This window comes from Oreochromis aureus, linkage group 9, assembly GCF_013358895.1.
Source record: "Oreochromis aureus strain Israel breed Guangdong linkage group 9, ZZ_aureus, whole genome shotgun sequence".
NCBI lineage: Eukaryota > Metazoa > Chordata > Actinopteri > Cichliformes > Cichlidae > Oreochromis > Oreochromis aureus.
The window spans coordinates 39,000,635-39,025,074 of record NC_052950.1 but is presented as its reverse complement, the minus strand read 5'-3'; the positions used below and the strand labels follow the sequence as shown (position 1 = coordinate 39,025,074).

General features: G+C 48.2%; 1 protein-coding gene across 1 annotated transcript; it reads left to right on the top strand.

The window, feature by feature from the left end:
- The first annotated feature begins 1,179 nt into the window (after positions 1–1,179).
- LOC120441850 (dynein heavy chain 5, axonemal-like) lies at positions 1,180–4,990 on the top strand. The gene is made up of 5 exons (XM_039617298.1): positions 1,180–1,305; positions 3,609–3,818; positions 3,886–3,960; positions 4,073–4,162; positions 4,687–4,990. The coding sequence occupies exons 1-5, from the start codon at positions 1,180–1,182 to the stop codon at positions 4,720–4,722; spliced, it is 537 nt and encodes a 178-aa protein (XP_039473232.1). The 3' UTR covers positions 4,723–4,990.
- Positions 4,991–24,440: the final 19,450 nt, after the last annotated feature.

Below are 24,440 nucleotides of genomic sequence, written 5' to 3'. Positions count from 1 at the left end.
TCAAACATGTGATCTTCTCTTTATTTCTGAATCTTTACCAAATAAAGAAAAACTAACAAACAGAACCTGTTGTGTCCTTTTTCTCCACATCTGTGAATCTTTTCTGTCTTTTCCTCTTTTCCTCCTTCCTGCAGCTCCATCTTCATCATTCTGTGTCCAGTATATGTGAACATGTCCAAAGCATCTGAGCCTCATGTTACCCGTTTGTGTGAGTTAGGCCTGTCGTTGTGTTGTGGTGTAGAAATCAGGGGCAGGAGACGGCGCTGGATCTCTGAGTTCTTTACTGTCAACATCTGCAATATCTAGAAATGCAAACCTGTGAGCTGTGTGTGTCGTGCATCTGCTCGGCCACCTCTCCTCCGGCCGTGCTGGAAGCAGCTGTTTGACAGTTTTATCGACTCTGCAATAATCTAACAAATTAAATGTTCAAAAATATCAACTTAAGCACATCAAAGTCAACAAAAAGCTTAAAACAATTAAATAATATTTCACTGACAAAACAACAGCTCATAAGAACGACACACAAAATAATACAGAAACAAACAAATACAACTTATTAACCAGGATCCATGTTTTTGTCACAAACACTGAATCAGCTGATTCACTCTTTATGTTTGTTTTGTGATCATAGTTCTGGTTTCTGTGTCTTCACTGTGTCCCACGTCTCCTTTGGACTCTGTGTCATATTTCCTGTTTTACTTTGACAGTCCCGGGTTAGTGTTTCCTGTCTGGTGTGTGTGATTGGTCCCAGCTGTGTTTCCCTCCTGTCTCCCGTTCCCTGATTACTAAACTGCGTCCACGCCTCCACAGCTGGATTCCAGGATTTCAGAGCATCCAGCTGTGGTGAGTGATGGAGACACTTTCTCTGCTCAGTGATCAGGACAGTTTATTGGAAATCAGAGAACATAAAGGCTGTTTTTCACCTGCCCATTCTGAAGCTGGACATTAAAGACTGCTGTCTTCAAGGACATTAATCCCAGTGTCAGCCAGCCAATAACAGCCTGTGTTTTTCAGCTCTTTAGGAGTCAGACATGAGAAAGACACAGACTGCTAACCTCTCCCTGCTTGTTTTCACCGCTCGGGTGATCCATCTCAGCTGCAACAGCCTCCACAGAGAGCTCACGCAAGCTTACCCAGGCTGCTGAAGATTTTATGCTGCTGCCCAAAAGGCATCCTGAGATGGCTGACAGCCACCCACAGCTTCAGCTGCCTCAGCCAGGGGTCTCCACACCTGCTGGCCCTGCATCTGCTCCGACTGGGGGCTCCGGAGAGCCGCGCCAGCCATCCATCTCTGCTGGGGCTCCTGTTTGAGAATGTAGGAGTGTAAACTTCAAATATCTGCTCGGCTTGTCAAGATATCACATATTTGCAAAAGTGCTCCGACATTTTTGGAGACGTCTGTTACCCACCAGCTCGATAGCTGACCGGGACGAGAACAGCGAACTTCCAGCACATCGTTTTCAACCCCCCGCGGTCAACACTTATATCAACACTTCACCTAGTTCTGTTGATTCCTCAGAGGCATTGATGCAAAACAAAACACTGCTCAGTAGATCATTCAACACTTAATTTTCTTACACAATTACTCCTAGAAAGGAGATGCGTCCGGTGCCGCGGAGCTCCAAACGGTGATGCGTCCCTGACAGTTTCATTACAGAAGCTCTGTCATTCTAGTCTAAACAACAGTGTCTCAGTAACTTTCCACTAGAAGATGCTCGCCTGTTATCTACTTTTTCCCAGGCAGGCATGAGAGAGAGTCTACAGCCATCTACTCCCCAAGGACACGTAGTCTTTATTTTCAGGGCTGTGTCCACTTAATGCTACAATATATGGTTATATGGCATTTTAGTTAATATCAAGCATAGAATTGAAGCACTTCAAATAATTCCATCCCAACACTACTCAGCTTAAACATGATATATAAGTCACTTAGATAACTTAAAACTGTTGTTGTTTGGCTTTTTCAGTGTTTTATTTGTTCCTGAGTAAATCGGTTTGGCTGAGATTAGAGTTTTAATTTTCACACAGCTGAATAAACACCAAACTGATTAAACAGAAGTTTGAGACGGTCGAGAGTTTACTCCAGTGTCCTGTTATATTTTAGACAGCAAGGAGCAGACGGCTGAGTTTATTAAACTCCACCGAGACAGCGGTGACACAAATCTGAAGGCTAGACCGTCACAGCCGCTCACTTCCTGCCTACCCGACCTTTGGAGGACCCGGCCCACGTAGACCTTGAAGGCCGGGTCCTCAGGAGGATGCAGCCTGTGAATTTGGACACGACATGACACATGATGTTCTACACCTGATGTGTTTAAATGAGCTCTACAGGTGAACAGACTTATTAACGTTAGCAGCATAATCAACTGTCCTGTGACTGAAGGTGTCTGCCCAACAAGGACGTGGTGCTGAATGCATCCAGACCCCTGCTGACTGTCTTTGCAGCTTCGGTCACAGGTACAGTGTCCATGTGACCCTGAGAGCAGGATACAGCCAGAGGTGAGTCAGCAGTTACAAACTAAATGCTGCTGACATGAATCAAACAGCTGGATAACCCACTGGTCATGAAAAGCTTTAATATGAAAGAGGAAAAGCCAACAACAGCCAGAGCGTGAAGCTCAAAACTGTAGCAATCACCAAGAAAGCTGACAGGCCTGTGACACGTCAGAGACGCCGTTCAAATCATAAAGAAGTTGCTTTATTGACAACATGTAAAAAACCAAAATAATCAAGTCACCCTTCAGTTTAGAGCGAGTAGACCAACCAGGCACAGCAGCAGCTCTAGAATAAGCAACAGTTTGATGCATTACAAACAAGCTTTCATATCCACACATACATGTGGCTCACATGCTGTTTAAAAAGGGCTCAAAGACCAACAGATCACACAAAGTACAAAAATACTTTCATTCAGACAACAGTCAGCTGTGCGTGAGACAGAGAGCCGACTACAGTTAGTAACATGGACTCACTTTGTTTCAGACACGACACAAAGTAACACAAAGCCACAAAGAGCAGCAGCAACTCTCCATGAGCTGTGAGGCTAACAGCCACCCACACTTCCTGTGATGCACAATGAAAACAACATTAACCTGAAGGATGATAACAACAGAAATCAGTCTAAGCTAATGTCACACAGCGCTCACACAGCGCTGACTGTACAGGCCTCACCTGCCTGCATCCACAACACCTGATTCTACTGGACACAAACCAGTTAATGATATCTGAGCAATCCAGGGAAGGCTTCCAGGAACGTGAGCATCCACAGACAGCTCTACAACAGCATCAGCAACAATGTTACTGATCACTCACTCTTTCATCCTCTTATACTCAATCAAAAAGTGCTGTGTTCACATTTGTTTCTGCTGAAATCCAGAGACTGAAAATGCGTCTTTTTAAAGTTTGAATAAACTGACTGAACTTCTCACGCGTCCAACCGTGAGGAACACTTCCCCCCATGACACATCACAGGAGAACGTGGCGTCTCAGTGGAGGGGGGACAGTAGCTCAGTTTAGGCAGTCACACTCAGAATCGATGCCTCCAGTCAGGGTCAAACATGGTCCTCAGAAACCTGCAGATGTTTGGCTCTCACTGGTCTCTGCGTCTGTAGACTGAGCTGATGTTTCTCCAGGTGTCTGGTAAAAGGACGATGCTGCTGTCCAATGAGGCGAGGAGAGAAGTAGCCAAGCAGGCGAGAGCGGCGAAGGAGGAACGGCGGGCAGCTCTGGATGCCCGACATAAATACCTGATGAGCAGGCTGGCAGACGCCGGCAGCCTGGAGGAGGCGGCGGTGGAAGACGCCATGGTCTCTGATGACAGAGTAAGTTCAGAGACGTGATCCTTCCTCAGAGTTGAACCTTTGAGTCATTCATGTCTGATTCTTCCAGTTCAGTCTGATCCATGAATTCTTTGCTGCAAACGGATCCAAGAAGCTGATTTTCTTCCATCAGGATGTCAAACAGGTAACTTTGATCACATTTAAATGACACATGAAGGTCTAACCGCTCTTCATCATCTGCTGTTTGTTGCAGCGTACTTTGTATTCATATCTTTGAATATCTGCCTTCCTCCCAGAGTCTGTCCTCCCGTCAGTCTTCCTCTGTGGACGCATCAAACTCAGCTGTGGCTCAGAGGAAACTCTTCCTCACTACGGGGAACTCTGAGGTTGGCTTTGACTTTTCTTTAAGTTAATGTGAGTCTAATGTGAGAACAAAAATTAAATGCTGATATGAGTGGAAGGTTCTGCTGATAAAATAGCAACGAGCAGATTATTAAACAGTGAGGCAGACAGTTGGTTTCAGTAATGCCAGTTTATTAGAAACGAGGACTGTGGGGCTGCTGGAAGTCAGGACGGCCGTTCTCTGGAGAAACCTGACAGCTGAGGTGGAGAGCAGGATTTATCCACAGACGCTTCTTCCAAGCAAATGTCCTGAACACACCTGAGCTGAGTGTTACACAGAAACTGTCTTAAAGCACGAGCCTGGATCAGACTGGAGGACTCAGAGCTCAGGTGTGTGACGTCACATTGATCCACCTCTCGGGCTTTTGTGTTCTGATGTATCTGATTTCTCTTTAAGCTCCAAACAATCCCGAGCCTACGATTCATCATTGTCCTGTTCAGAGATGATGAGCCTGAGCGTGTTTGTGTTTCCATGGATCAAACTGTGCTGCTTTGTTTGGTTAACCAGGTGATTAAAGTCTCTGAGCAAACACTGGATGACTGACAGCTGCAGGCTGAACATCAGGAGGTCGAGAGGCCGAAGTCTGAGGAGCTCAAAGCTCCACAAACACTTATTCACAGAAAAAAGGACTACAAACATGGAGGAGCAGCACTCCGAACATGAGCTAAAGGCTACATGCTAATAACATTTCCCCTGGATGTGGTTTTAACAGGATCATGAATGATGAAGTATTTAAAGTCAGTTCCAGCGGAGTCGGTGCCGTGTTGGCAGCTCTGATATGCAGAAACTTTCAAACATGGGACAGGAATAAAAACACGCCTGTGACATCAGAGTTTATGAACGATGACAAACTGTTTGTTTTTAGAAACTTTGTTGATGCTTAAAATGATCAGGAAATAAAAGCTGAATAGATCCACGTCAAACAGGAGAAGCTTTGCAGTTTGCATCAGCTGGGAAACTCGCTCACATCCAGTGTTGGGCAAGTTACTTTCAAATAGTCATTAAAAATTCATTAAGTAATTAATTATAGTTACTAATTACTTATTCAAAAAAGTAACTTAGTAACTGAGTGACAAGGTTCTAAATATAATTAATTACTAGGAAAAGTAACTATTGTGTTACAAAAACGCCCTCTGGGCTCCAGGGTCTAATCGGCCATTGTGAATTCCTGTTGTCATGGTCCGGGGTCGTGTCATGGTCCGGGGTCATGTCATGGTCCGGGGTCGCTCAGCCGGCGTTTTGTTTCCTTTTGGTTTCATCTTGTGTTTGGTGTTTATTCTGATTTTGTATTCGTTCTTAGGGTTTGGTTCTTATGTTTAGTGCTTCCGTGTTTTATCAGCCCTGCCTGCGTCTGTGTGTTTCCTGTTTTACTTTGAAGGTTTGTGTCTGGTCTTGTGCTTCAGCTGTGCTCCCCTCCTGTGTGTCATCCCCTCATTACCTGGTGTGTATATATAGTGTGTGTCTGCCTGTGTTGGTCTGCATTACTCTGTGTTTCCCTGCTGCCCTCATGTTTTCTGCTTTGTCTGTTAGTTTGTCCCAGTTTAGCTTCATGTTCGCGTCTTCACCTTTGTTATTTTCACTGTAAATAAATCTCCACTCGCATCTCCACCGCCGTCTGCATCTTGGCTCCTCCTTCATTCCACCACACGACTGCTGCCCCAGCCGTGACCACTGTTGATGTTTCCTCCACATTTACCTTTAAGAACTATTAACTTTGCCTTGTTTGGTCTCATTGTTTTCAGCACAACCTCACGTGTCTGAATCTACAGTCATGTTTTCATTTTGACAAACTGTATTAATACAATTGATCTAAAATCAGACATAAAACATAAAATCTGAGTAGAAAAAGTTATATTTTTTACTGTAACAACCACAAACATGTTTAACGAATCATTTTCATAACTTGAAATGCAAATATAAATTTGAAAATTATACACACAAGTTTTGCAAACAACAAAGTTATTTGCAGCCATTTACCTTTTACCCTTTTTTTAATAACCATTAAACTATTTACAGAACAATCAGCTGTTCTTCAATAAGATGACACATAAATTATTTGTGCGACTCTAAAACATAATTAGTGTCCAGTATAAAGGAAACATCCCAGCCTGATACCTGCAGGTCTGACAGCAGCTCATAAGCACAGAGGTCTCGCTGCTGACAGTAAACATGAAACTACTGAGGAACAAACAGGCGTATATATTGTTTATCATGACTCTGGTTTGACGTTTCCTATCAACACAGTTTATAAACTGGTATATATCACCTTGTTGCTTTGTCTTTAAGTGGTCACGTGATTGACTTACCACGACTCCTTTATTCTTCCTCAGTCAAACAGCAGCACTCATGCGATTGTTTTGCCCCCTGAGCTCCAGCTGTTGTGCCAAAAAGTGATCGTCTGTCCGCGGGAGCGCGCAGCTGCTTAAAGCTGTAGCGCCCAGATTACTTACAGCTACTTCCTGCAGCTGATATAAGATGCTGTGAGCTGAACACAGCTTCAACCGTCTGTTTGTTGAAACATAGTAACGGACCGTGGTTTCTTGTTAGTAACTGTAACGGCATTGTAACGATAGGAATAGTAATTAGATTACTCGTTACTGAAAAAGTAGCGCCGTTACTCCCATCACTGGTCATGAGCAGCCTGCAGAGCTCTCCAACCACCCCGTCTTTAAAGCCCATGAAAGGTTTCCTTTGCATGGTGAACTTTGGTGACAGAGTGCAGAGGAAGTGCTCTGTCTGCGTCACGTTAAAGGATCTGACCTCCATCACGTTCTGTGTTTCCAGCCTTTACTGGGGAAATGTCTGTTCTTCCTGAGAACCACTGAGAAGGCCATAACCACCGCCAACGTGCAGCAGGTCAGTAACTGGTCTGGGTCACCTCCTCACCTGCAAATCTAACAAACTGCACAGACCTCATTGGTTGACTGTGACATGGATGCAGCCAATCATTCTGATCTTCTCGTGCAACCTGATGTTTCCAGGAAGTGAACTTTGGCGTGTTGGACGGCGGCGGCGGCGTCCTGAACAGTCTGGAAACTCTGCTGACTCACATCATGTTACCTGCTCTCAGGTCGCAGCAGGTAAAACACCTCCATCCATTCAGGCTTTCACTGAGCACAAAAAGGGAGATGTTTCAAGCTTCCAGTGATCACATGACGCCATATATGAAGACTTTGTTGATGGTGGGAAGGAAGAACGCTCTTTAAACAGGAAGAGGCTGAAAGCAAAGAAAGGGGCAGGGAGGGGCAGCCATGAGGGGTCAATCCTGTGAAGAGAAGCCAGTGTAGGAGAAATCTGCTGTTTCTAGTCCCTGTCAGGACTCTTGCTGCAGCATTTTGGATTAACTGAAGGCTTTTCAGGGAGTTTTTAGGACATCCTGATAATAATGAATTACAGTAGTCCAGCCTGGAAGTAATAAATGCATGAACTAGTTTTTCAGCATCACTCTGAGACAGGATATTTCTAATTTTAGAGATGTTGCACAAATGGAAGAAAGCAGTCTTACATATTTGTTTAATATGTGCGTTGAAGGACATGTCCTGGTCAAACATGACTCCAAGGTTCCTCACAGCGTTCCTGGAGGCCACACCTTGGGCTTATCTGTACCTGCTGGTTTCTCTTTGTGGGGTTTGACTGTAGAGCAGCTGTTACATAAAGATCCATGAAAAGTCTGATTTGTGTGCAGTGCTCCTCCTGATGCTTTTGGCTGTGAGTAAGGTAAAAAGTGAAACAGGAAACACATTAACCTTTGTTGTTATTGCTGACCTTTGACCCTGTGCCCAGTCATGGGGCTCTGTGCAGGACGGCGCCTCGTGTCCACACGTGCGGTCCTTCCTGTCCTCGGTGGATCAGTTTGTCAGTAATCTGAGCTCAGCCCGACTGAACATGGAGAGAAAGTTCCAGCTGCAGCACGTGGAGCTTCCTGACGCCATCAGCCAGCTGAGCAGCCCTGCAGACTACAGAGCAGCAGGTATGAAGCTCCAGCTGTTCACATCTCACACAAACAATAAGACTGTTGGAAATACAGGAAACATCGTTTAAAGGTTTAAAATCAACTCTCAGGTAAATCAAACCAGTTTATCTGTGGAAGCTGAAGGAAGCATCTGACCTGAGACGATGGCTTCTTTGAAATAATGAGTCCGTGTTCACGTGTGTTTAGAGGAACTCGTGTGTTTCGCTCTCAGCCAATAACAGTGAGCTGGTGGAGCGTCTGGAGGAGGTGTTGACCCTGTGGACCAATCAAATCAAGCAGGTGCTGACGGAGAGCGAGCAGATGAGGAAAGAGGCCGACGACGTCGGGCCGTCGGCCGAGCTGGAGCGCTGGAAGAGCCGCACGGTGACCTTCAACAGGTAGACGCGTCCTCTCAGCTGGATCTCCTGTAGCGTCAGATTTACAGGTTTAAACTCAGTTTATCAAACATGATGTGACGTCTGTGGACAGAAGCTCCTCACACCTGGAACAGTTTAGTCTCCACTCTGAGACTTCAGGACAAAACCACTTTTACACAATATGACTTTCTGTTATTTCTCTTTCTGCTCTTTAAAGTTGAAATGTTCCGAAATATTCATGTGTTTGTTTGTTTGTATCATAGTTTTTAACCCTTTCATGCATGAATTATGACGACAGCAATCAGGATTCTTTCTTTAGTATTTTTATTCATCTTTAGGGATGAAAAAAAGATTTTTGAACTTCATTTTTTTAAACATGTATTTTTCCATCTTGGTTTGAAGAAATGTTTTGTGCACTTACACTGGCTGACCAGTAGGTGGCAGGTATGGAGCCACACATCAGAGTCCAATGTAGAGGTTTATGTGCAAGTACGACATCAACACTGACACGAATGCAAGCAAACAGCCTTTGAACAGGTGTGTGTGTGTGTGTGTGTGTGTGTGTGTGTGTGTGTGTGTGTGTGTGTGTGTGTGTGTTGCAGAGAATCTCTGACTGCTGTAATCTGAATGCGGCGTATCAGCGAAGCTTCCACAGCGTCAGAGACAAACTGAGAGAAAACCCTGAGAACAGACAGTTTGACTTCAGGTGATCAGTAACTGACTCTGAGTCAGAGCGTGTCAGCAGCGTCACGCTAACCTTTACAAACGTGTGTGCGTGTTTTCAGTGAGAACTACATTTTCGGGAAGTTTGACTCTTTCTGCCGCCGTCTGGAGAAGATGGCTGACATGGCGTCCACGCTGGAGAGCCTGGCTGCTCTGCAGAGCATGAAGGTGGATGATTGTGAAAACACAGCTCCAAAAAACTCCTGTTCCCTACCGTGGCTCTGCTCCGTGACAAAACACTCTGCTCCCGAACCCTGGTGACACAAAAACACAGTTCAGAGGTAATTCCAGTGAGCGAGGTATCTTCACAATAATATTTCACTAGCAGGGACCACATCCTTGGTAACGATGGGCGATGAGGGATGAGGAAGTGTGAATAGTGCTGCGGTTTGGGGAAGGCCTTGAAAGGGACTGGCGACGGCTCTCGGGCCGGGCAGATCCCCCAAAGACTGTATCCCCTACAGGAGCGAAGACCGGGCATTACGGAGGTTTTGGAGATTGTTGTGAATGTGTAACAGGTAGGCTTGTGATGACCATCGACCCAGGAGCTTGATTAAGTGGTCGGGGATTCCTTTGCGGGAGGCAGAAGTCGTGGCATTGGTGAGGAAGGGATGGCCAGAGAAGAGATTTGGAGGAATCCCGGAAGATGAGAGCACTAAGCGAAAGTGTGAGAGGAACCATGTTTCAGCAACATTAAATTTAATGTTGGGGCGTGGACAGATTCGGTGATGAACAGAGGATCTGAAGGTAAGGTGTGCTGAGATTTTCTGAGGTCGAGGTAATGGGTTAGTGATTCAAAGGGTCTTAAAGGTGAGTTTGTTTTGACGTAGTATATAGGCGTGGGGCTGCGCGATTGATTGGTTTTGCTTCGTTTGAGGGTGAAAATGAGGCAGTCTTCCGAGACTGGGTGGATGTCACTCAAGCACGGGTGAAGAGTCGAATGGAACTTTGAAGATGAGGAGGTGAATTCGGAACAGCATAGGAAGCCGAAGAAGGTGATCAGGAACATGGCTTCGAGTGTGCGTGCCAGGAAGTAGTCGCTATACTTCAGCTGGAGGTTAGAGATAGGGGTGCAACGATACACAAAATTCACGGTTCGATACTTTGGTGTCACGGTTCGATATTTTTTCGATACAAAAAAATGTTCATGCCTTTTTAATTTGTCATTTATTAAAATATAAATATATATTTTAACTCAAAAGTACAGTTTTTTAAATTTAATAAGATAAGATAAGATGGCCTTTATTAGTCCCACAGGTGGGAAAAGTGTTTTGTTACAGCAAAAGTGCAAAGTTATGTAGCAGAAATTAGAAAACACTGGAATGCAATAAAATAAAATAAAATACTATATACAATACAATAAAATAGAATAGAATAATATATACAATAGAATAAAATAGAAATACAAATACTATATACAACTGAGTAGGAAAATACAAAAACACAACTTCGTCAGAAGAATTGCACGTATAGCAGTCTTATTGCACATGTGTGGGTTTGTATGTTTGATCAGTTGAAGTCTTTGTTGTGGAGTCTGACAGCAGTGGGGAGGAAAGACCTGCGAAATCTCTCCGTCCCACACCGTGGGTGCCGCAGTCTCCCACTGAAGGAGCTGCTCAGTGCTGTCAGAGTCTCCTGCATGGGGTGGGAGATGTTGTCCAACAGGGATGACAGCTTAGCCGCCATTCTCCTGTCACTCACCACCTCCACTGGGTCCAGAGGGCATCCTAGAACAGAGCTGGCCCTTCGGATCAGCCTGTTCAGTCTCTTCCTGTCCCCAGCAGAGATGCTGCTATTAATATTGCTGAAACAACAAAATAAATTAAAAAAATAAATCTATCTGATCGAGAAATCACTCATCTTTGGAAAAGAGAGTTTATTACAGAGAAATGGCTCTTTCCAAAATAAAAGCTTCTGGGCTATATTCTCAGCAGCATATTAAACATATCAGGTCCCATAAGGAGAATCATGTGCTAACAGTGTCTAAATGACTCGGGTAAAGTCTGTAGCATGCATGCTTGTTGTTTTTGTCTGCTTCCACTTGTCTTTGCATTAGGATGATGTCGGCGTAAATGTGCAGTCATATTCGTTGTGTTCCCACTAGTGCTGTCAGCGTTAATCAAGTTAAAATTACATTAACACCATAACGCAGCAAATTTCTGTTAACGAGTTACCGCGGATCGCCCGTGTGTGGGGCTGGACGGCGTCAACACGTTAGCAAGCTAAATGCATTAGCGCACAAGTTCCCCCCAACTGAGCATTGCGTGGCACATCCGACATACTGTTTTACTTTTGTCCATGACGCGCTGACCATCAGGGTCATGCTTCACATGAAAACCAAGACAACAGATCTGAATGAAGGTGGGGGAGGTTCAGTTTCGGGTAGTATTGAGGCAGTTGCCATGTTGCAATGAGCTTAGCTTCTGTCTTGCTAGCTTGTGCTGCGCTCAGTGGATCTGCACTCGACAGTGCAGCCTAGGCGGAGTAGTCGAACGCAGATCCACTGAGCGCTCAACACAGACAGCATCGTCAGAAGAAAAGTTGATAAAATAAATCATTTTGCATTGTTCGATACATATGCGTACTGAACCGAAAGCACTGTATCGAATGGATAAATATCGATACGAGTACTGTTACACCCCTATTTAGAGATGCAACGATGTAGAAGATCTGAAGTTAGGGGTAAGTGGTGTAGGGTCGTGGCAGGTGAAAGCAAGTGAGAGATAAAGGAGCGGCCTTGAGGGATTATGCGTAGAGCAAAATTTCAGTGTTCCAACAGGGAGAGTGGCTTTTGTTTGGAGCAAGTGGGAGCAAAGGGAGAAGGGTGATGCGATTGAGCTTTTTGATGGGCAGGGAGGCCTGGAAACGTTCAGTGTCGAGGGTTATCCTGAGAAACTCCAGGGATGTTGAAGGTCCCTCTGTTTTCTCTTCCGACAAAGGAATGCTGAGTTCGGAGAAGACTGACCTCAGAGTGGATAACCCGTGAGCTGGTAGTGACTTGGGAGGGTAGATGACTAGGAAGTCATCGAGGAGGTGAACCAAAAAGGCAGCTTATGGTTGTTAGAGAGGATCCAACATAGAGCTTCGGAGAGTGAATCGAAGAGCTTGGGGCTGCTTTTGCAACCGAAGGTTAGTCTGATGGCAAAATAATAGGCATCCCTCCACTTGACTCCGAACAGGTGCCAGAAGTCGGGGTGAATCAGCAAGACTTTAAAGGCACTTGTGATGTCGGCTTTAGATAGCCATGCGCCTTAATGAGAGAAATGGCACGTTTCACTGTTGAGTATTTGAGAAAGTAGTCGTCACTGGGAATGAGGCTAGTTATGCTTAGAATCTGACTGCAGTGATAACAGAAACAGTTTGATAAAAGAAAAAAACACCTCAGCACAAAAAGCACATGACTATCAATACACCATAGAAACACAAGACAAGCAACAGGGGCGGGTAAAGGGTGAGAGAGAGCCGGTGTAGACAGCGCATCCGGTCCTGCAGCATGTCTGCGCTGGTCCAGTCGACCACCATCTTCCCCGGGAGGGGACAAGCATCGAAGGCATTTGGAAAGGGAGGGGGGATGAGTGTGTATCAGTGTATGTGTGTGTGTGTCCAGAGTTCAGCTGCGTGTCCTTCGCCCTGCCAGGCTAAGTAAACAGTCTTCCAGCCAACCCAGGTGGCCTTGTGTAGGATAGGAAGAACAGTCTAAACACAGTCGTTATCAGGGTGTTTTGTTCAGCTCCAGCCTTGAGACCACAGCTGGCGCCAAAGTGGTATCCGCATGAAGTGATGGTGGTTTTACTTTAGTGCGAACAACTCATGTGAATTTCAAAGCTGTTCTAACAGTCCGACACTGGTCTCTCAATCTCCCGTTGGAGAGCCGCGAGCTTCTCCATGATGTTATCAAACTTACGCTCCGTGACGTTGTCCTTCTTGTGCTCAAAGAGCCGATTCTGAGAACTCACGACCGCAGTGAGCTTCTCCAAGATGTAATCGAATTTTCGCTCAGAGGTCTGATTCTGAGTGTTCACGGCAGCCGTGCGCTTCTCCAAGATCTCATTCGTGCTGCACTCAATGAGCCTATTTTGAGAAACTCACCACTCGTCCCATCGATTTAATCCCAGCGGACAGCCTTGTGGGGGTTTGAACAGCCGATTCTGCTTTCTTTAATCTTCGATAAGTCAGGGCCAAGCCAGCTCCGATCAGCAAGAACCCTGTTATCATGGTTCCGAATAGGTAGATATCTTCAGCACTCAGGCTCACCCGAGCCCAGACTTCTCGTTGAGAAAAAGGTGTCAGTTGCATTCAGGGACCAGTTGATCAAATCCATAATTCCTCTTTTAGGTTTTAGAGAACAGACTGTGAGAGAGTGTTCCAGGGAAAAGTAGTACAAAAATACACAAGACTAGACAAGGACACAAGAGGTTAAGCAGGGAAGATAAGGGGGAGAGGACAGGAGAAAAAGTGCGACTGCCTTCGCCGAGAGCCAAAGTTGACGAAGTCTGTGGGTGATTTTTTAAGGCGTCTTCTAGTGCCGGAATGTGGATGGGTGTGGAGGCTGACAAAGCTAGTCATGGCTTGGTGGGGTTGTGGGGGCATGCAGGGCGGGAATGACCGCCACCGCAAAAGGAGCAGCAGTGAAGATAGCGGCACTGAGGCAAGGAACAGCCGGAGTCGTTGAAGTTATTGCAAATGGTAAGACCTCCGAGGTGCATGATGGGCTTGCCCCGCCTGTCTGAACCGTGAGGCGAAGGCATGCTGGGGGTGGAGAGTGTGTGTTTAGAAGGCTCTGGTACGGGAGCTGTGGTCAAGCGGGAGAGAACAGAAGGACGGCGCAAGGGCTGTGGATCGTTTTGGGCTGGGACTATGCAGGCGGAAGCGGGATGTGAAGGGGCACCGCACGACTTGCAGGAGAGAGACGAATGGGCGGCAAAGGCACGGCAGTAGATTTCCTGATTGAGACTGCCCCTCTTTCTTATTCTTCGCTTTCTTCTCTCTCTCTCTCTCTCTCTCTCTCTTTCTCTCTAGAAGGTGTCTTGGTTAAACTGCTGAAGACGAGCAGCTGCCTGAGAAGCAAACTGGATGTGGTACTGATAGAATCCGGTGCCGCCAAATTGTCATGCGAGGTCAAGAATAATGGTCAGATAGGAGTCGAACTCTTGTCTTCAGGAGGGAAAGACTCTGCGGTGCAGAGGACGTCTCTGTATAACGAGAAGGCTAGAGCAGACTTGACCAGAGTGAGCTCTTTTGACCGAGAAGAGGTCACACCACATATAATAATGGAACCGTCGTAAACATCAATTACCCTAGGAAGAGTAGGTTGCGTGAGAGAAGGAAGGATGAGCTCGGCTAAATCTATGTATTTACTGGCGATGATGTGTTGGCGAAGGTCAGCAGATACAGGAGAAGGCTTTGGGGCCGGTGGGTTGGGAGGAGAAATTGACATGGCCAGCGAAAACTGGGCAGTGTTAACTTGAAGAAATGGAGCCTGGGCAAAAGGCTAGGCCATGTTCAGCTGTCGACATCACTGATGGGAGGAGGAAAAGTCTGCTGGGTTGGAGGGATGAACGATCGGTTGTGGGAATGTTAGCTGAAATATGGTGGGAAGGAGCGAAGGTGAGAGGACCTGGCAACCCTGTACCGAGGTTAGCTGTGGTGTTTAACAGAGGAGGAATGAGTGGCTGAAAACCTGGCATCCCGGTGCCGAGTTTGGTGGCAGAATTTAGCAATGGAGGAATATGTGGCTGAGGCCTGGCAACTCGGTGCCGAGAGGGTTTGTTGGGGCAAGCTGCAAAGGGGGGCACGCAGAACTGGCAACCCTAGATGTCACCCTGAGTGGGAGGAGAAGCTGAGGAGGGAGTATGTGGAGTGGTGGCGAGCTGCAGCTGTAGCTGGCTGGGTGAGGCTGAAAGGAGCGAGGAAGCATTGTGAATGGAGGCGCAAGCTTTGTTTGTGCCCGGGAGAGGATTAACTCTGTTCGGTGAATGAGAGCGGGAGCGCTGAGATGTTAAGAGGAAGCAGAATAATGTAGCCTTTGTTAAGGGTCCAAAATTGAGGACGAGAGTAAAACAACGATGGTCCAGAAGAGCTTGATCAAAACAATTGATTTTAATGAATACACGCAGCGTGGGGAGATGTACACTGGAAAACATCAGTTGTAAACCCCCATCCAAAAATACACTTCAGATTGCTTTTATAACATCAGGGTATTATAACGCCCCCTCATGTGTTTACAAGCACATAATTTGCATCTTAAGAAAATTGTTTGCCTCTTTTACAGACAATGATCAATCTTAAGAGAGAAATGCAGACACAGAAGTTCCCCTTTCTGGCATCCTCTTCCAAATATGGTGATGATCTCAGGCCTTTGAGGTCCTGTGGAGAAAGGAGATGTTATTTTTCCTGCCATTTTTTATCAGTTCATTTTACTATTTTCAGTTTTATTATTTGGTTATTGTTATCGCATCATAATCATATAACAAGCATTTGCATTGATGCATTTATTGATATTACCTTAAAGTTTGCATTCATTTTAAGTTCACTTTTATTTACTTTATGTACAGGTGCCAGTATAATCATATGATAATTTGTCATTGCAGGAGCACCTATGATTATTTTACACACATTGCATTTGTGCTTTTAAAGGAGTTGTGACTCAAGAAGTCGTCTCTTGAGGGTTATAAACTTTTGGTTAGCGTTAGGATCAGCCAATCTACTGTGAGGATGACATGAGTTATTGAAGGATTGCACATGCTTACAATACATTTGTATTCTGTTTTTTATTATTTTTATGCATGTATACCTTTTTATTAAGTTTTAAGTAGTGGTATCAGATTGAGACATTTGTTTAATACCTTTTTTATACATTTTACATATAAGCCAAGATCATCACACATAGGATGGCCTCAGCCTGGTTGCATAAGCAGAGAGGTCACATAAGGTGCAAGGCGAGGGTAACACATGCACAGACATGCACACAGATATACAAGTGAGTTTATTTAGGTGAAAGTTAAGCATGCTTGCTAGGGTTGCAGTTTTTCTGTGGGTGTATGTGATGGTTTGATAAGAGTACAGGATGTCTAACTGTCTTGTGGGGACTGTGGGTGCGGGGACTGCACCTAGAGGAGGATGGAAGCCGATGTTCTTTTAAAAGGGGTCAAAAGTTAACTGGGGTTTTGTGGGTTTGATTTGACATATGCAAATATTGTATCTGCTTAAGACATGAAGGGGCGTTGTATTAACCTGCTCATATAAAACCTTTGTGTGGTTTATTGTTTGAGGGATCCTGTCATGAACCGGCTGTGTGGCAGGCAGGGAGTGGACCCAAACGCAAGCTCGCGGAGGCAGGAATGAACTCAGAACGCAGCTTTATTGCTGGACAGGAAGACCATACAAACTAAACTGGAAACTAAACATATTGCACGGGGAAACACACGGCCATGTATGAGGGAGAACGCGACACAGAACTGAGGGAGACGCAGACATAAATACACAGGGGGTTAACGAGGGGAGTGGGAGCACACGAGGAACACAGGTGACACTGATAATCATAACAAGACGAGGCAGGAGCAAACGCAACACTGACGGGAGACTGTCAAAGTAAAACAGGAAGTACAGAGGTTCAGACAGGAGGAGAGAGAGCACGGGGAGAGCACAGACATAACGGGCTGGGGAAAACATGGAATAAAACACAAGGAGAGACGAGGGCTCACAGATACACAGAGGGGCACACAGGGGGTAAGAGTAACCAGGGGGAAAACACATAAGGAACAACGTAACAGAGCAGGAACCATGGCCTAAATACAGAACAACATACTAAAAATACAAGAACCAAAAATGCTGGGCCAACATGGCCCAGGATCATGACATCACCCCCCCCTCAAGGGCTGGCCCCTGACAGCCGAAACCCAAGAACCGAAAGACAAGAAAAAAACAAAACAACCCACCCAGGGCGGGAGGCGGGGGACCAGGACGGAGGGAACGAAAACCAAACAAAACACAAGGAGCAGGGAACCAAAACTGAGTCCACAAATACACAAAACAGGTCAAAACAGGGAGCAAAGTCCAAAAAGGGCAGAAGGTCAACCCAGGAGGCGACGGCAGAAAAGTTCACAGTTCGGCTGTTCCGGAGGCCGGCCGCGTGGAAGACGGCGGCGGCAGCAGAACGGGTCCGGAGGCCGACCGCGTGGAAGACGGCGGCTCTCAAGCGTCGGGCGTACTGGTCGAGGCTTGGTGGGCACAGGACCAGACGAGGTAGGACCGGACGGTGGTGTGGCAGCCACAGGCGACGATGGGGCCGGACCAGGCGACGGCGAAGCAGATGCAGGGGCCGGACCAGGCGACGGCGAAGCAGATGCAGGGGCCGGACCAGGCGACGGCGAAGCAGATGCAGGGGCCGGACCAGGCGACGGCGAAGCAGATGCAGGGGCCGGACCAGGCGACGGCGAAGCAGATGCAGGGGCCGGACCAGGCGACGGCGAAGCAGATGCAGAGGCTGATGCAGGGGCCGGACCAGGCGACGGCGAAGCAGATGCAGAGGCTGATGCAGAGGCCGGACCAGGCGACGGCGAAGCAGATGCAGAGGCTGATGCAGAGGCTGGACCAGGCGACGGTGAATTGGACCCTCCAGCAGAGACGAGGAGCGGCTGGAGAGCTTCTCCTGAACCCCCAGCGGAGACGAGGGGGTGCTGGCCGGGCTGACCAGAGCCGCCAGCGGAGACGAGGGACGGCTGGTGAGGTTCTCCTGAACCTCCAGCGGAGACGAGGAGGTACTGGCCGGGCTGACCAGAGCCTCCAGCGGAGACGAGGAGCGGCTGGAGCGGTTCTCCTGAACCCCCAGCGGAGACGAGGAGCGGCTGGAGCGGTTCTCCTGAACCCCCAGCGGAGACGAGGAGCGGCTGGAGCGGTTCTCCTGAACCCCAGCGGAGACGAGGAGCGGCTGGAGCGGTTCTCCTGAACCCCAGCGGAGACGAGGAGCGGCTGGAGCGGTTCTCCTGAACCCCAGCGGAGACGAGGCGGCTGCTGAGCGGTTCTCCTGAACCCCAGCGGAGGCGAGAGCGGCTGGAGCGGTTCTCCTGAACCCCAGCGGAGACGAGGAGCGGCTGGAGCGGTTCTCCTGAACCCCCAGCGGAGACGAGGAGCGGCTGGAGCGGTTCTCCTGAACCCCCAGCGGAGACGAGGAGCGGCTGGAGCGGTTCTCCTGAACCCCCAGCGGAGACGAGGAGCGGCTGGGCGGTTCTCCTGAACCCCAGCGGAGACGAGGAGCGGCTGGGCGGTTCTCCTGAACCCCAGCAGAGACGAGGAGCGGCTGGAGCGGTTCTCCTGAACCCCAGCAGAGACGAGGAGCGGCTGGGCGGTTCTCCTGAACCCCAGCAGAGACGAGGAGCGGCTGGAGCGGTTCTCCTGAACCCCCAGCAGAGACGAGGAGCGGCTGGAGAGGTTCTCCTGAACCCCCAGCAGAGACGAGGAGCGGCTGGAGAGGTTCTCCTGAACCCCCAGCAGAGACGAGGTGGTGCTGGCCGGGCTGACCAGAGCCGCCAGCGGAGACAAGGGACGGCTGGAGAGGTTCTCCTGAACCCCCAGCGGAGACGAGGAGGTGCTGGCCGGGCTGACCAGAGCCGCCAGCGGAGACGAGGGACGGCTGGAGCGGTTCTCCTGAACCGCCAGCGAGAAGAGGTGCAGAGCCAGCAGGTGCGGAGACCTCTGGCTCAGTGGACGCCAACTGTAGCTGCACAGGGCACGCAGTCGGCTTGGGATGCGACGGCTGGGGCTGTGCAGTGCAAACAGTCTGTCCAAGCTTTGTCAGTACCACGCAGTCCTCAGCTGGCTGAGTGGGCTCACAAGAGCTTCTAGCAGAGGGTGGCAGTAACTGAACGGGTTGCAGAGCCACTAACTGAGCTGGTGACAGAGTTAATGACTGAGCTGATAACTGAACAGGCGATGGAGCAAGAAACTGAGGTGGCAACAGAGCAAATGACTGAACAGGTAATGGAGCTGATAACTGTGCTATAGACTGAGCTGGTGACAAAACAGGAAACCGTGCTAATAACTGAGCTAATGACTGCGCTATGGACAAAAGTGCAAGTTGTAGCGGTGGTTGCAGTGATGGTGGATCAGCAGGTAGTTGAGCTGGTGACTGAGCAGGTGTCTGAGTCTTGGCTGCTCTCCTCCGGGGAACAGGAACGGGTGCAGGGCCTGGCCGAACACCAGCCATCCCCACCCGAGGAACAGATACGGGTGCAGGGACGAACTGGGCTCTTGCAGCCTTAACCCTGGGGGCCGGCGTAGGTGCAGGAGCTAGCTGGACCTCTGCTGCTCCCACCCGAGGAACTGAGACGGGTGCAGGAGTCGGCAGGGTCACAGCTGACCTCACCCGGGGAGCCGGAACAGGTGCAAGCAACGGCTGGGTGTCCATCAACCCCACCCGAGGTGCAGGTACGGGTGCCGGGATGAATGGAGCCTCTGCCAAGCTGGAGACAGATGCAGGGACCAGCTGGACCTCAGCCACCCTCACCCGAGGAACTGGTACGGGTGCAAGGGGAAGCTGGGCCCGAGCTGCCCTGGGTACAGGAACTGGAGGTGGAGAGCGAAGCACAGGAACAGTTACAGTCACTGGGTAAACGAGGTTAGTGGTGCCGAACACAGTACTAGCAATCAGCGACTTATGGTGGGCTGATTTCAGCAACTCTGCTGTTCTTAAGCTGTCCATCTTATAGTTAGCAGTCTTAGGAAGAGTGAGTTCAGGAACAGTCACAGGTACTGGAGAATTCACACAAGCAGTGTCTGGACAACCTGGATATGAAATAACACTACACACAGTCGTACAAGACGTGGCACACATGGAGTCCATGAAACTTGGCTGAAAAGCATGGCGCACAGAGTTAAACTGACACAACCGGGGAACAGAAAAGTTAACCTGTGCAACCAGCTCTGCAGTGCTCAAACCAAATTCTTTTGCCATTTTATGTATAGCAGACAAAACCTTACGGCTCTTAACGTTAGCAGGCATTGAATGCACAGTTGAAATGAGTCCACAAGGAAAAACAGAAACAGAGTCAGGCTTAGCAGGCACGGGAGAAGGTGAGGTTACACAGGTAGCGTCCGAGTTAGCACTGTCAAGTTCTGGTACAGAAAAAACCACAGCCTGAGAAATCGATGGAGGAACACTGGGAGTCACAGATATAAGAGCTGGTTTAAAGATTAAACTGTTCATAGCAGAGGAATGGCTAATAGTCTCTGTGTCACCTGGCTCAGGCAGAATGCTAGGAGTAGACGTTAAATTGGCTTGCTCAAAAACACAGGCCTCATTCACAGTAACTCTTTGAGGAGCTGAGAGAGCAGTGGCTGGTTGAGAAGTTGGCTGAGGAATATCAGAAACGTCTAAAGACAAAAAAGGCTGGAACATGAGACAGTCACTAGAAGGAGCATCACCTGGAGAACACTCAGTCTCAGATGGTTTGTGCTGATCATCATGCACGGTTACATCTAGAGCTGATGATGGTGGTGGTGTGTGGCTGAGCTCAGCCTGGGAGACCTCTGAATGTACAGGCTGAGTAAAACAGCTCTGCGGGGCTACAATGCTGGTAGCAGTATGTAGCTGAGTCTGGTGTGGAATAACAGTCTTAGGTTCAGCTAACTCTATAGGTGAAATATTCATACTAGCTACCTCAGAGGATACACTGCGAGCATTACAAAAGTCTGAGGGCTCAGAAACACAAAGACTACTAGTGAGAGCAACAGGTGAATTATCTGACACGGAGGTTCCTCGCTGTATAGTGTCTCTAGAGTTCAAACACAAAATGGCAGAATTGTCTGAGTTAGGCTGCACAATATGCCCTGAGGGGCGAACAGTGCTACTCACAGTGGGGGATAAGTCATGGAGTCCGGGATTAGAAAGCTTGGGCTGAGTGTGTGGAGCACAGTCACTCTCTCCCACGAGTGCAGCCTGCTTGGCTGTACGGGAGCGACGGCGGCGTGAACGCCGTTTTCGCCGAGAAGGGGGAGGAGACGAGCCAGGCCGCGAATCCTCCAGCGGACCGGGCTGAATGTCCTCCGACTCTTTATACTGGAGCGGCTGCTCCGGGCGGATGCGTACGGTGGAGATGAGGAAGTCCTGGACGTGGGGGTGTAGCGCGCCGAACAGCCATGGGAGTCCGGACACCATCCTCTGTAAACGGATGGCTATTGTCTCCCGATACTCCGCACCTGGCAGCGCTGCCCACTCCTGACAGTGATACTCTACTGTATAGATTAGATCCTCCTGGAGCTCAGCGGAGGGATTGTGAGCTGCTGGGTCCATGACGTGGTCGCGTTCTTCTGTCATGAACCGGCTGTGTGGCAGGCAGGGAGTGGACCCAAACGCAAGCTCGCGGAGGCAGGAATGAACTCAGAACGCAGCTTTATTGCTGGACAGGAAGACCATACAAACTAAACTGGAAACTAAACATATTGCACGGGGAAACACACGGCCATGTATGAGGGAGAACGCGACACAGAACTGAGGGAGACGCAGACATAAATACACAGGGGGTTAACGAGGGGAGTGGGAGCACACGAGGAACACAGGTGACACTGATAATCATAACAAGACGAGGCAGGAGCAAACGCAACACTGACGGGAGACTGTCAAAGTAAAACAGGAAGTACAGAGGTTCAGACAGGAGGAGAGAGAGCACGGGGAGAGCACAGACATAACGGGCTGGGGAAAACATGGAATAAAACACAAGGAGAGACGAGGGCTCACAGATACACAGAGGGGCACACAGGGGGTAAGAGTAACCAGGGGGAAAACACATAAGGAACAACGTAACAGAGCAGGAACCATGGCCTAAATACAGAACAACATACTAAAAATACAAGAACCAAAAATGCTGGGCCAACATGGCCCAGGATCATGACAGATCCACCTTTGATGTTCTGCAGGGTGTGTCTCCCACACGTGTGGTTTTCATTAAAGTCATCGCTTGAATTCATCTTTTGGACCATTGTGGTTACTTGCATTCCTCCTGTGTTTTCTTCCCAATATTTTGAACCCAACAGTCCCCATGGACTTGTCCTCCTTCTGTCACCTGTTGTCAAGTAAACTCTAGAGCAACATGTGTTGTTGAATACATTCAGGCCTTTGCTCAGCTACTATTTTACTGTAACAATATACTCAGCATATAAGCTTTTAGGATTATAGATTTAACTCAACGATTTAAAGTGGTTATAACTGCCCCTGTAATAAACATGTTAATATGTGATTATGATAACCCCTGTAATACAAATTATAACATAATGCCAGCAACTTCAATAAATGCTTTGATGAAATGATAATTAATGCAATGATAAAGATGATGGTTATGTAAAATAATCCCTGTAATTCTACACCTTGTTATCGGATCGACGAAAGCGGATGCCTCTCTCTTTCAGAACTCGTTGGAGACAGGCGAGGGTCCAGTCAGAGATCTTCGTGGGCTAAGAATCTTCGGGAGACCTCACCGGAGCGTGGGAACGGGGGTGCAACCTCGGAGTTGAACGCTGAGATTGATCGTGTTTCCGGGAAGCTCCGCGGGGTTGTAGACGCGCCTCGGGGTGATCCGGAGTGGAGCTCTGCCCAGAACTTTTACTGGGAGGGGATCGTCCTCTAGTAGCAGATCGGAGGTTGTAGTTTTGCAGGTAAGGGGAGCCACCGGAGACGCTGTATTGTTGGAGCAGAGAGAGGAGTTCCGGGGAATGCGAATGGCAGACCTGACGGCTGCGTGGCGAGGACGGCTGCTGGAAGGCGCGCCAGACGGGCCGGCTGTAATAGGGCACTCCGCGGCGGCTCCACTAGGAAGATCGGTTCGCAGATCCCGAACTGCCAGGGGAAAGTCAGGTGGCGAAAGAGTGAGGTCTTGATCCGATGGGCTGAGCGACAGGACATCCATGATGATGAGCCAAAGGGTGAGTAGGAATCAAGCTCTTAGAATTTGCGAGGCGTCTGGCGACGAGGGGTGTTCACATGAAAATGAGAACAGCAGGTATTGGAGAAGGGGGTTTTTTTTTTTAGCCTGAGGCCGGAGGCGGTGTGAAGGAGGAGTGGTCCCGCTCCTGAAATTCAGATGATATCTCCACTAGAATGAGTTAGACTGGAGGATCCCACGCCGACTGGAACTCAGCCACACTCTTAAACACGGCTCTCCTGACGAGCATACTCTGCTGCAGATGGCGAGCGTCAGGTGTGGATGCCTCCAGCGCAGGAACACTTCTGAGGTCGCTCAGGCAAAACATCCCAGAGCACAAACACAGATAAACATGAACAGGTGGAAAACAGCAAAACCCACAAAAACACCTTAGTCCTGGTTCCCCAGACCCAGGCCCTGACAGGAACAGGACTTTATTGGTTTTACAGGGACAACTTTTATCAGAAGAATGTGATTGTGAAGCTTCTCTCACAGTGAGGCTGAATGAGCCAATAACATGAGCCTAATAACAGCTAATAACACAGTAACAGGTACGTTTCATGTCTTTATTGGACTCTGAGTAATCACACTCTGACCTCACAGAGCAGCTGGATAAACAAAGAGAACTTTTACTAACTGGTAGAAACACCTTTGAACACAACAGCCTCCATCAGACGTCAGAACAGTCGTTTCCTTCCTGGTGTCCTAACACGAGCGCCGTTCTTATCAGCTATTTATCAGACTGTAGTCATGCAGTCACACATGTTATCCAGCATGTGCTTCACTGTAGTGTCTCTGTGCACCAGTATGCACGCTCACAAACATCTGGCAGGCACATCATCCACAGGTCACACACCCTTACACACTCACAGATGTGGACATTATAACACTCAGCAAAAAATCCTGGCACAACTTCACCTGCTTCCAAGGTGCATGGAGAAGATGAAAGAATTTAAAAAAACGGGAACTCCAGCAACACTTGAGAAACGAAGAACAGCTTTAATAATTGACCAACGCGTTTCGGCTTGTGGCCTTCATCAGGGTCACATTATAACACTCCTCATAGAGACATAGCTGAACCAAAGCTCACACATAGAGGAAACCAGTGTGCAGGTTTAACCATGAAGGTCATTGATGGATGTCACCAACTCAAAGCTGAACTGAACAGTCCTGAAAGTCAGAAGTTCCTCCGTTTGTGGACAGATGCTCTTACTGTGGAGCGATGAACAAGTCTTTGAAATACTTTCAGGGCTTTCTACCAGTCTGATCTTCCTGAAACGCTCCAAACCATTTGCT